The sequence below is a fragment of the Triturus cristatus genome, chromosome 4_1, assembly GCF_964204655.1.
Source record: "Triturus cristatus chromosome 4_1, aTriCri1.1, whole genome shotgun sequence".
Taxonomy (NCBI): domain Eukaryota; kingdom Metazoa; phylum Chordata; class Amphibia; order Caudata; family Salamandridae; genus Triturus; species Triturus cristatus.
This window is the reverse complement of record NC_140585.1, coordinates 1,092,761,453-1,092,774,787: the sequence shown is the minus strand read 5'-3', so window position 1 is coordinate 1,092,774,787 and position 13,335 is coordinate 1,092,761,453. Positions and strand designations below refer to the sequence as shown.

The 13,335-nt window shown below is 39.7% G+C and overlaps 1 protein-coding gene across 2 annotated transcripts in view; it reads right to left on the bottom strand.

Annotated features, from left to right (window-relative positions):
• Nucleotides 1–13,335, bottom strand: part of CELSR1 (cadherin EGF LAG seven-pass G-type receptor 1) — a 457,515-nt gene that overhangs the window by 70,076 nt on the left and 374,104 nt on the right. For both annotated transcript variants that reach the window (XM_085654077.1, XM_085654076.1), the window contains exons 21-23: nt 8,436–8,631; nt 7,051–7,218; nt 4,119–4,245 (exon numbers count right to left, since the gene is read on the bottom strand). In XM_085654077.1, coding sequence (XP_085510203.1) covers nt 4,119–4,245; nt 7,051–7,218; nt 8,436–8,631 — 491 coding nt within the window. The remainder of the gene's footprint in view (nt 1–4,118; nt 4,246–7,050; nt 7,219–8,435; nt 8,632–13,335) is intronic.

Sequence of the window (13,335 nt, the reverse complement as noted above, 5' to 3'; positions counted from 1 at the left end):
CACATATGCAAGTATGCAGGCTATCATGATTCCAAATCTGGACGTTTCTGTGACTAATCATGAGCATCGGGCGCCGTATTACAGAAAGCGCTTGGAAGACACAACAGGTGTGTTTGTCTGCTTTCTGCACCCCTGGTGAACTTTAGTACTAGAGATGGCGCAGCAGATGCCTGTGTGCCCCCCCTTCTGTGATATTGATAGCGCTATTGCACATGTAGTGCCATCGTGAGAAGGGGTTCCCTCATTTGAATGGGGCGTACTGAAAGTACACCACAAAGAGGAGGTGCAGTGTTAATGCACCCGCTGACAGCAGCCCTCCTGAGGGGAGAATGGGAGGTTCCATGGATCCTCCAAACATTCGCCTGCAGGTGGGTGCAGTCACTCACCTCATCTGCCTGCAAGAGGATCTATAATCCCTTTTTAAAGTACAGACGGGTTGCCACAGAGAAACACGCAGCAGCTTTGAAGCAGTCGCTCCGTGTTTCACTTGAATGTGCTGCCCCCAGAGCAGAAAGAATTCGCAACTGCCCTGATGGCTGTAAATTCATCATAATAGGGCACAATGTTTACGTGGTGCAGCGGTGCAAACAGGGAAAGTGTGCCCTATTTGTAATATGAACCCAGGTTAAAAATGAAAGCCCAGGAAAGTAGAACCAAAATAGTAGCCTCAAGTTATGGAATCTTCATGTGGGGGAGTGCATTAAAATGAGGTTTAACAGTAAGTTACTGTTAGTCATTGATACACAACTTGGGGTGTACTTTACTCGACTTGGGCAGGTCCTCTTTTACATACGTTTTACTTGGGGGTGTACTGGTATTCCAACAACATCAGTGAATAGACCCACCCGATTTATGACATGGCAGGTACAGGGCCCAAATCGACAACCCAGTTTTTCCATCGTGACTACTGTATTCTAAACCTGGCTGCACCCCGAGCTGAACACTAAACAGGGTCGTTTTGCTAAAGGGAGTAAATAGTTCATTCTAGCTGGTGTTTGCGGTCGAAAAACTGCTCTGATCCCAAGTCAAGGTAACATTTGTTTCCCACTAACGGGGTCAAAGCAATATAAATTATTAAATTACAAAATTAAAATATAGTAATTATGAATAAAAGAAAATACCAGAAGGAACAACATGTCCTGATAGGTTCATCAGATGAGTGAGCAAGCATACCGGTCCCCTCTAGGAACAAAATCACTCACACTTGAGCAGGGAAAATAAAGCAGCACACCGACAAGTCCCTGGATAATCTGGTAATCTTAGTAGCACCACATGATTTAAACCAACTATTGATTCCAAATCAACTTTTCAGCTGCCACCGAACTCAGGGCCTCATTTAGACTCAGGAGTAAAAGCAGGAAAACAATGTGGCCATTAGTTAGGGTCAATTCAGTGTTAAACACAATAACAGCAGCACTGCAGTGCATTCCAGTGCAAACCTTTCCACACGTTTTCAGCACCTCAAACACCTTAAAACAAAGGCTCATGAGTGGGAGTGTTCAGACAACACAGATGGCATGGTTGAACTGATGGACACCTCTACTCTCACCTAGACCCCGAGATCCTGAGAAACGCTGGAGGATATTGGAGGCAAAAGGAAGTGCAGATTCAGTGATGCAAAGATATCCAAATTCGTACATGTATTATGAGGGTGGCACACCAAATTGTGTGGCATGTGAAGAGAGATCCTATATCAAATCTGATGAGTGAAATAACAACCAAGCGAAGGTGGACATAGTCTTTGCACTTAAAGGGCTATCGCCGACCTCATGAAATTAACAGTAGAATGCAAACAGTGTACCAAGCGGAGACTTGTTCAACAAAAGGGCGAAACAACCGACGTGCACCCCCCATCAAGTGCAGTGCTGAATGCTGGCCTTTCTGGAAATCACAAGTGCCTGGATGCAGTAACCCAAGCACCCTGGATGCATTACTTGAGAATTCCACACTGGAAACACAAGCACAACATAGCACAGAATCACACAGCAGCAGACAATGTCCAGCAGCCGCTGCTCTAATGTTTTTTACTCGTACATACGGTTTAATAATACTATACAACCAATAAAACTGCTGGAGTTAATTTGATCTTTCAACACGTATTTAACATCCAGTCCAATAGAAATCCATTAATTTACATAGTACTTCAGGCAAACATTAGCCTTCTTCCAAGCACTCCCAATTTTTGACAGCAATTTAAAAATTAACGCATAGAAAACATTTGGAACCTGAACAGGGGTTCATAATAAGCCAATAATGGAAGCTAAGATTAGATCACGGATGGCCAAGATCCAAAGATACAAGTTGTGAGATGGCCGCTACAGTGGTAACACTAAGAATTAACCTGCCTTTAATATTAGTGTAGTATTGCTATTTACCACCTTTCTAAACGTGGCGTGTTTTTTTTTCCCTGCCAGTTCTGTTATTCTTCATACTTTTTTTAGTTAAATCTTTTTTTCCCTATATTTTACCATGAAGATATCTCCGCCCTGAATGTGGAGTCTGCCTGTGGTAAGGTATAGGGAAAATTAAAAAAATATATTTGACTTGAAAATATAAAAATAATTTTATGTTAAATAAATGTTATATATTTATTTTAAACGTAAAAAAATACAAATGATGCTGCATTATTAATGTAATTTTGAAATATCTATTTAATTAATAGAAATAATAATTTAAATTATGTTTCTGAATTGTGAATAAAAACAACCTCCCACATAAAGGAAAACAATATGCATTAATGATTGCTAAAAGTGTTGAATAGAATTAATTCAGTTATATTCTAATAAAAAATATTGTTATTCTAATGTTTATCTTAAATAGGTTATTACAATATTTTATAATAAAATAATACGTTTTTAGTTTCGTTATATATTTTTAACATTAAATTGTTGTATTTTATATTTATACCGATTTTAAATATGTTAATTTAATTGAGCATTATTGCCTTTGAGGTTCTACTTTAATTCCCTCTATTAATTTTAATGGGAGGGTGTTGCAGTAACAGCCATTGGCCATGTGCGGTGCTGAACTTGCTATTTAAAAAAATATATATATATATGAATTAGCAAAACGTAGTAAACTTTCTCAAAAGTGTAACTTATGTTTGTGAACTATGCCCTGCATGTCCGACTAACAGGCAAAGAAGGCCAGTGAATCATTGCTTAGAAGCAGAAACAACATATATTGATGGAACTTTGCAAATTACCTTTCAATGGACAAGCTCATCATGTGAAAAAGTACAAATGGCTCTCTTGAAGGGCACTTTTACTACTGCCTTTAAGTTTGGCTGTGGTCACAGATGAACACAATATAACGGTGAGGATTTTAAGTAATTTATATGTGTAAGTTAATGTGCTTTCTAAGCTTTGTAGTACATTTGCGAGCCTAAAATGCAGATAAACTGGCAAGCAGTACACGCACATATATATGTTGGTTTATATTTTCATTCAGAGTCAGATCTTGCATGTTTGCCATTTCAACCACTGTACTTTCAGTTAGCTGTCTCAAATATGTCAAGGTCCTATCGGAAATCACCCAAGTATGTTTTTTTTGCATCACACACAACATTTGAGAGCTATTTTTTCTGAATCACTTGACAAGGGCTTTTAGGATGAGACCAATCACAGCAATGTAAATTAATGAAATCTGAGCTCACAGCATTCTTGCATTGGTGGACATATATTGTAATCTAAGGGGTACCAAAGTTACCAAAGAATAAAATAAAATAAAACTTGCTATTAATCGGGAGGTCCATGAGGGAAGATAATTCTTTACAAATGATGCTTTCATCAAAAATCTAAAAGCCTACTTTCATGCTTGGGCTATGAATGGCCAAATCTGTGTATACTGGATAGTCATCTCCGTTCGGAAACCCTTGCCTTTAAGATGAGGGACTTGCATTACCCACCCCATGCCGGACTTCCATAATATTATAGTGACATGCCCTGAACTTGGAGGAGTCGAAGGCTAAACTCACAAGTCTGCTAACCTGCACCATATGAAAGTATGCCCAAGTGCTTTACAAATATTCCTGCTATCTTTTGTGCAGATCAGGGCCTTGCTTTGCTACAGATATGGTCAGAAGCATCAGAGTGCATTATTTCCCACTGATAACTAACCTCTCGCTTTGAGATGTCCATCAGCACAGCAAAACTGGTCATGTGGTTGCACTGGCAGGTTATGTGAGTCTCGTTTCGAGACACCAGCTCGCATCCTTTCGAAGACCAGCCCCCTGTTCCTCCGATCCTGTTGAAGAAAGAAAGAAAAGTGAGCCAGAGATGACCATTTCAGAATCCAATCAGGTAATATAGACTTCCCTACAATTATTCACGAGTTCTGACAAAACAGTTTCACATGATCCCTTATTCAAAGTCCTTTACTTTCCCCTTCCTCTGATGACTGATGAGAAGAATGTTCTTGTTAGTGTTAGTCTTACATGTGCTCATGTGCCTGCATTTATTGCTAAAATGTAATTATCAAACCAATGAGACTGCTTAAAAATATCCACAGATAGTGACTACACAGTATGCATGCCTTGTACCAGCCTATGCACAAACATGCATCTTGGTGTAAACATCTAACAAAGGATGGAATAAACTTTAGCCTTTGATGAGCCCAGCCAAGATGAGATCAAAACTCCCAAAACATCAGACAAGAGTGGAATGCTAGACTCAACAAATGGTGTGATATTAAATTAAATATTAAACTGTGTGCTGTGGGTCAAACAAATGTGAGCAACGTATGGGTCAGTTGGAGAAACGCAGAGATAGGGCATAATGGTGGATAACACACTCCATATAAGCAGCCAATACAATTATCTTGCAAAAGAAGTAGATGCAGCAGTTAAGCTAGGAAAAAGTATAGGTGCCTAGGCCTTAAACGCAAACATTAAACCGATTGCCTCTTGCCCTAGTCATTAAGCGCATTACTACAGCACTAATACACACTCAACGTTCAGTGACTAATAATTAATGATGTTCTGCAGAGCTATGCTCCAGGTGGCATGGGGAGACTAGGGAGTGAGATATGAGGTGTTGGCATTTGCAAGAGCTTCTCAAGGTTGCATCTGCAGTGGGAAGAGTGTACTGATTAACAAATGTAATCAATGTACCAGGAAGGAGTTGCACATATAATGAATGCACATCTGTTTGTCCTGCCTGAGAAGTGAACTGCTCTGTAACTTTCCATTGCTGGACGCAGGTATAACTACACCTGTGATTTGAGTTTGTCAGACATCTGCCTGGAGCTCCCAGGTCATTCAGCTGAATAAAACTCTGTTCTCAAAAAACGATTCTGCTTAAGAATTTTATTTAACTTTTCTGGCATTGACAAAAGTAGTATAACAAGTGGAGGCAAAGTAGTAATTTCTCTCTATACCTTATTGTTAGCTTACCAACCAGCCGACCATGTTCTGATATGGCCATCACAGTTTTCAAAAGATATTGACACACTTGACAGAAATTCATTAAACAGTCTAAAACACTAGTCCTGAATGCTTTGCCATATGATTAAGGACTAAGGGACAGAATCTAAGTGGTAAAAAAAAAAAAGCACGTCTTGATTAATTGAATAAGATTATTGGGACGCTGCTACGTTCACTTACTAATGTGGAAAATATTCCAGAATCACACGATTCTCGCATTCACAAGTTCACATGTAGGGGTGAGATTGTGGGCATTTAGGTGGGTCATCATGCTTAAGAGGGCACCCACAAACTTCCAAGTTCACGAGCTTGCGCATACTGGTATTTTTTCTCATCTTGAAAATACACACAAATTTCCTCTTGTCACAAGCCACAGCAAATACCTTTCGGGGGAAGTGGATCAAGAATAGGACTATTTTTGATGGAGATCTAGGGAAAGTGTTCTCTCTGCAGAGACAAATGCAAAAATAACAATTGGAAAAAGAACAATTGATGGACAGAATGCAGAACAATGTCATACATTCCCCCCAGTACAGAGATCTGGGCCTAAATCCATCGTTTCTTTGCTCACCATGCCATTCCAATCTGTACCCAAGCCATATGTAAATCAGTCTTAAACCTGTTCCCAATGGGAACAGTCCAGCCCGAATTGCCAGGCCAGGTCCTCCCTGGACTGGAAACAAGCATCCTAAGACCGGTTTCAGGCTTTCAGCCCTCATCAGCCAGGATAGCTTGATTCCAGTGGCATGGAGAGCATGGGTTTGCCCAGACGTGAGTCCTGGGCTCACTGTGCCACTGGAATCAAGCTATCCTGGCTGAAGAGGGGTGAAACCCCGAAACCGGTCCTAGGATGCTTGTTTCCAGTCCAGGGAGGACCTGGCTTGGCAGTTCAGGCTGGACTGTTCCCACTAGGCACAGGGTCAAGACTGATTTACATATGGCCAGGTCTAAACCGGGGTGGCATGGTGAGCAAAAGAATGATGGATTTAACCCAGATCTCTTGACTGGGGTAAATGTTTTGATTTGTTCTGCATTCCGTCCATCAATTGTGTGTCTTTTGCTCTCTGCAGAGAGACATTCTTTCCTTTTGTGGAATAAAATATTCTTGTGCTAATGCACATTTGTTTTAATTTCTGGATATTGAATTCCCCATCCCTACTTTCAAAACTCTATATGAATAAATTTAAAGCATTGTAGCACTCAGGGGAAATTATGAAAGTCACAGGTTTTCTGAACTATACCTCAGCTCTTGGTGAATTCCTAAAAAGTTACATATCTCTCCACCCGCAAACAAAGCATTCTGTGGGAAAACATTCTAAAAATGTTAACTTGGGCTTTTTGAACCAGGCCATAATAGAGAGTTATCTCTGGTTTGAACTGCTTGCAAACTCATCACTACAAAGCTTCAATCTTACATTTAATGGTGTATATATTAATTTAATATAGTATAGATGCTTGAACATCTGGAGGGTAGAGGACAGAAGGATCTATTGCACACTTTTCAATTCAACAGGTGTGCAATCTTCTTCCTGTGTGAGCAACACCACTGATATTAAAACTTCTCAGGGAGTTGTTAGACCAAAATACGACTTTCCACAATACATATCATATAATATAATATAACTTACGCGATGGAGTGGTTCCAGAAGACACACACTGGTTTAGTCCTCTCCTCTGTTTCCAGCATTGCATATTCCAAAGTAATTGGCTTTTCCAGTTGACTTGGCATTGGTTCTCCTTCACTGTGAATCGTGGTGCTCACAATCGGAGTGTTAATAATGGGTCGATTCGGTAGTCTGAGGACAGCAAGAATAAGAGCAAAGACAAAAATAAGCAAAATTCTATATTATGCGTGAATGATTCTAGATATTATGATTAAGTACTAGAATGGAGAGGATTAACACCATGGACCTAAGGTTATATGAAAAGTATGACACAGCTAAATAAAATCTAGCTATTGTCACATCTGGGTTCATTTCCTCTCTTCTCTACTTATGTCCATTTATCTGGCAAATGCAAATTGTTGTGACATCATAAAACAGTTGATCATCAGTTTGATTTGTTTAATGCACACATCATTTAAGATTTGATGCATTTCATCACCCTGATCTACTGGTAAGGTACCATTCCCATACAATCCTGAGCTAAAACAGACTGTCTGAAGAGATAAGGCATGTCGGACCTTCAAATGGGAGCTGAATCCAGGAAGAGATAGGGGAAGCAGGCTCAGCATGCACTAGGATTCTGGAAAATGGCTCACCCTACCTGAAGAAAAAGTCCCCATAGTGGAAAATCATCAGAAATATTAAATCTGGCCATATTTACGACTCTATATGTTCAAAAATAATAAGCATGCACCGCCCTCAGTGTGTTGAGCCCTCTGGACTAGAACACTCTTAAACCCCTCGTCAATCTCAACCCAAACACCATTGAACTGCCTGCATCTGTTGCACGAGAAACAGCTCCACATATAACTGAGTTTGGTGACCAACACCCAACCCCTTTCCATAGAGATCTAGTTGTGCAATTATTGAATCTGTCATAAAAACTTTCAAATGCCCATATGTGACCGTAAAGGACCACACATGACTCCTTAGAAGAATATTACATTCACAAGGATAATACGTAGGGAGCAATCCTTCCAAATGAATACCAAGCAGTACGGCTCAGTGAGCTAAATGCTCACTGCCGACAAAAGCGGAGTTCCGGAGGTCAAGAGTTTCAAATCCAAGCAAGGCAGACATAGCCTTCCATCCTTCCTAGGTGGGCACATGGAGTACCATAAAAAAGCTAATATTAACATATGTTTTTTACAGTGCTTAGAAACCGCAGACATGTGGTGTTTAACAATTTAGAAAAAGTTAAAATAAAAAAAAAATATATAAATGGTTTTTAATGCAAACCATTTCATTTTGAATTTGTGACTACATGTCGGACATTGTCAATTTAATACACATTAGTTATTAATCGGGGTTCTGAAAACCTTGGGAATTAGTAATGCAACGAGCCATACCTCAAACTCCTTCGGTCAGGATCATAGTGCTCTGGTAACAGCTGGCCCAGGGATCTGTAAACAATCACCATGGCAACTGCGGACTGACTAGGCACATCTGGCTGTCTTTTTCTCCTCCTAGCAAAGGCACCACCCAAGCTTCTAGCAGAGCGAGCGGATCGTTTTGAACGGGAAGGTTTTGCTGTTGCCAACATCACTGCAAAAAATACAGAAAAGATTGCCATTCCAGTAGTGCGCTTTCCAGAGTAAACATAAAACACCAAAAGCCACATACTTGAAAGAGACTGATGAGCTATACTCTAGTTTTAAATCCACTAATTCATGAAAACATTTTTCAAAGCTTTAAACCCCGATTTTGATGTGTCGGAACAGCAGTCTAAAGGTTATATCTTGCTTCATCAGGAGAAGCAGTCGGCAGAAACTTTTAACACTCATTTTTGAAAACCGCCACCAACCATGTCTTAGATTAAGTCATTTCACTTGAAATTTGTAAGGACACAAATCAAAGATCAACAGAGAGGGTATAAAGATTATGCCAGGCTAATAGTGCAGCTCACAATGGGGCTTATGAGGCTCAAATGTAGTATTTCTTGGAATACAGAAAAGACAGTCAGTTACCCAATACAACATCCATTTTCTCTCTATTGCACTAAGAGACACTTCGAGGGGAATAGATGTACTACAAATACACCTTAAATGTGTTTTGTCAGTTCTATGAAGGCCATGGTTTGAAACACAAATAGAAAAGTGAACGTTTTGTAGTCAATAAGCTGTCAGTTAATAACCAGTCAAACTGTCTACCATATTTGCTTTATAGTCGAATGAATTATAAAGCACTTACAAAGCCACTTCAGGCCACAAGCGCCTAGATGTGGGCTGCTGGCACCGTCAGAAGTAAAGTGCTTTACCCTGTGTTCAGGTTTAGGTGGCAGGTTTAGGTGAGTGCCCTCTGCAATAACATGTGTCAATTCACTAACGCCAGAGTACTGAATGTGACATCACTCACTCTTTAAGCTCTGACCACATCACAGGGTTGACCCCTAGCCCCAGTCACTCATTTGCTGCTGAATCGCTAAGGAAGGTGAACAATTGGAAGCTATACAAAGTGAACAGGGTTTTGAAAAACAAATTTACTTTCATCAACTGATGCTCCCTAAAACATACTGAATACAACGGGCAGCATGGGCCATGCCAGGGTTGCCAAATGGTATGCAAGGGACAGAGCCTTCCACCCCCAGGTGCACCCATGCGGGTTGATGTGAAAGAGAAATGTACTAAGTGCCTGGCAGACTTCCAGCAAATGAATTTGTTGATTCATCCCTGGGAGCCGCTGTGCTTCGATGTATGTTAGGCAGATATCTTTAGATTCAGCATTGAGGATTACATTTTCGTGAAATGTAAATTTCTGTGTAGCAAAGCAGTCATCAAACAAGAATCTTCAGACTGAAAGTTCAGAATATTTGCACTAACCTAGTTAGTCTTCTCCGCTGATTATCCTAGTCATTATCTTCTGGGCACCGCACCCTATTCACTAATATGGTGCCCATGTCTCTTAAGGTCCTTTCTCTTCCTCTGCCCATTTCATGAACGTTTTCAATCATATAAGGACAGTGCACTTTACTTGTGTTCCAAAAATGGAACAGTCTCAATGTGTAGAAGGTTAACAAATGTCATTAAACCCTATCCAGAATTCTAACCACTTAGCCTGTTTATATATTTCAATGTTCTTTCCTTCTAACAAAGGCACCTTATTCTAACTTCCTGTCTCGTCTATCTAAGCTAGGGTTAGCACAGATAGCAGTCCCGCTAGAAAATATTTACATCCCTCAGCAAATGAAATATCAAAACTTTAAAATATCCAATTGTCTATGAAGCAATCTGCCTCCAATTCATGCTTTGAATTGCAGGAGTAAGATCGTAGGGCAGGTCACTACGCCGCTAAACAATACATATAGGCACTCACTGGCTGTTACGTTGCAATGTGTTTGGCAACTCCTGTTACCGCTTCTATCGGAATTAGGAGCATTGTAATAAAAATCACATACTTTAAGAAAACTTTCAGCAAGTCTAACCTGCTGCTATTTATCAGTGAGAAATTACTTGGGAAACACTGGGACATGCAGATCATGGATCCACATGTTATTCTCCATTATCGGGAAAAAATTGTAATTGGAGGGGTATTTCGCGCGCCCGATAAATTCCAACAAAACAATCACATTTTATCAGATGCAATAAATATTGCACTAGGCAGTCTGTAACGAGGGTCACAGAGTGAAGAGACAAAACCTGCCATCACTTACAATAGATTAGACTAAATTCATCTTTACTTGGAAAGAAAAGAGTTTAAGTAATGTTTTACCAACAGCAGAACATGTAGGGAGGGAATAGTTCTACTGTGGATCAATAAATATTAACCTTCCTTCTAGTTTGAAATGAGGAAGTGTGTCTTCCAAGTCTATTTTATACTGCAGCAGAACTGGAAGCAGAGGCCCGATTCGTTCGATCAGGTCCTCTCAGCACAGAAATAAGCATTCTCATCAGAATTTATCAAACATTTTAAAGCTCCTCAACTGACAGTTACGCACCTCACATAAATTGTTATATTTAAACTTAGTGCCTAAACTGCAACAGTGGAACTGGCTCATGGGAGCCCTCGCAGAATGGAAAGTTTTTGTTTGGACGTCTGGTAAATGTTTGCCACTGGATAACATTTTTCAGAAATGACTACTTTTCTCCCTGCCTTATCTGATCAGACCTTGCTAATGATTTCCCATGTTAATATGTAGATAACCCAAAATGAAGGAAAAGTTTTTCAGGGTGACAAGAAAAGACCTTTTTAGTAATGGCTCCATGGTGCGAATATACACACTTGTGATGTTCACAATAAACCGACTGAGTGTCCTATTACACCATAACTTTAAAGTGAAAGTTAGGTCTTCAAATCAATTCTACAGCTACACTGCAGTAAAGCATGGCAGTGTGCATTTCCACTGGAATGTAAATGAACCATTTGGAATGCCATGGGGTGGTGATTTTATTTACTCAATTTCACTGGCAGATAGCTAATGAACTAATTTACCCCTGATTGAGAACAATATCTCACCACACCAGACCTATGGATCATATAAAAGTCAGAGCATGAGTAGTTGCAAACTGGAGGGAACTTTTTAAACAAAATTAGTTGATGAAGCCAACAAAGATAACTAAAGAATGTGCGGATCTGGTCTTGGATCTTCCATTCTTACTTCATCACCATCTCTTTAAACAGATATGAAACTCCCAGGCAATTAATTGCTTGGTCAAGTGTTGGAGAGCACACACTGCAGGCTAAATTGAATAGGCTTCTGTTCATGATCTTCTGAAATTATATCAACCATTCATTCAAGAGCAAGTGATGAGGAATGTAAGAACCAAACTCTCATGTCGTTCGTAGTTCACAAATGTTTTTCCAACTCTGCTGAGCCAACATGACATGGGCAAACATAAATTTTTTCTGTAATCTGGAAAATGATGCAGAAGGGGCTTTGTATTGTAAAGCTCACTCTAGTGGTCACATCCACCACTCTTGGTGGCATCAAACACATCCAAATCATTCCAAAGTGCCATATTCTTTTCAGTTGGACTTATTAAAGGTGTCTCAATCTGGATCGTCAGACAAAATAACCAAGTATGCAACCTGTAGTGGATGAGCTGCAGCACTGCAAATGTATGGCAAGAACATTCTTCCATACACAAGGCATTTCAGATCCTTAAATGGGAAATGTAAAGGATCCTGTAGAGGATTGGAAATGTGTAGGGCAAGAGACAATTCCCATTCTCTTAGGAACTGTATTTTACCACAGCAGTATTTATGAACTGAAAATCCCAAGTTAACAGAGATTCCAACAACAGGGTACAATCAAGTATCACTCTGAAGCTCTTTAAATGGAACATGGCTGTATGTCCTATCCTACATATGTTGGAAGGGACGACTCAGAGGAGGCATATTTTAAAAGTAGGTCTTCTAGACCATCCATCCAAATCATCAGAGTTGTAGGCATTAGGCAAGCATCCAGAAGCCTCTTTTGCTCAGTCAGTTTGGTTTTAGATTGATTAGTCCCAAAAACATTGATGTACAATTGAAGGAAAACAGCATTTCTCATACCATGTTTCAAAATTTCAGAACACATACTCAAGTGACTTCAACTGGAATACCATAGTTGCAGATAATTTTAGAAATGTACATGGAATTAAACCATCAAGAAACCTCACACCAAGTCACATAAGACCTTTTCCAGTAACCAAAAGTGTTAATTACACCATCTTAACACCCATGTTCTGGAACAACACCCCTGCAAAAATCAGGACCTTTCCAACTCTTAAAATCAAATTTGCCAAGCGGTTTTACCTCATTTGATAGATCTAATGAACCACCTTCCAAACAGAAAGATACTGGGTCACTTGCTTAATTTATTTTGCACTTAACCACAATCTATTATAAATAGATGTTTTATAAACTAACTACACAGATCTTCCCTCCGTTTCTATACAGGCTTGTTATAAATAAATAAAACCTTACGGTCAAGCCTCTCAGCGAGGATCAAACCCATCTAGTATGCAAAAGAATTCCTATTCAGAGAGAAAAGAAAGAAGAAAAATAGGTTTAAAGCTTCAGATTTAAAGCACAATAAGGGCTGAAAGGGGCAGTTTGAAATCAAAGGGTGCATGAGTGAATGTATGAAGAATGGCGATGGGAACACCATTGCTGGAATACTGGAGAGGGTATGACAGAATCCAAACTACACATGACATACCACAGAAATACTTCTACAACATAGAAAACACAATTTAACAGTAGATGAAGGAAACAACCAGACTGAGAAATAGAGACAGAAATAGATCACAGATGAATGAATAGAGA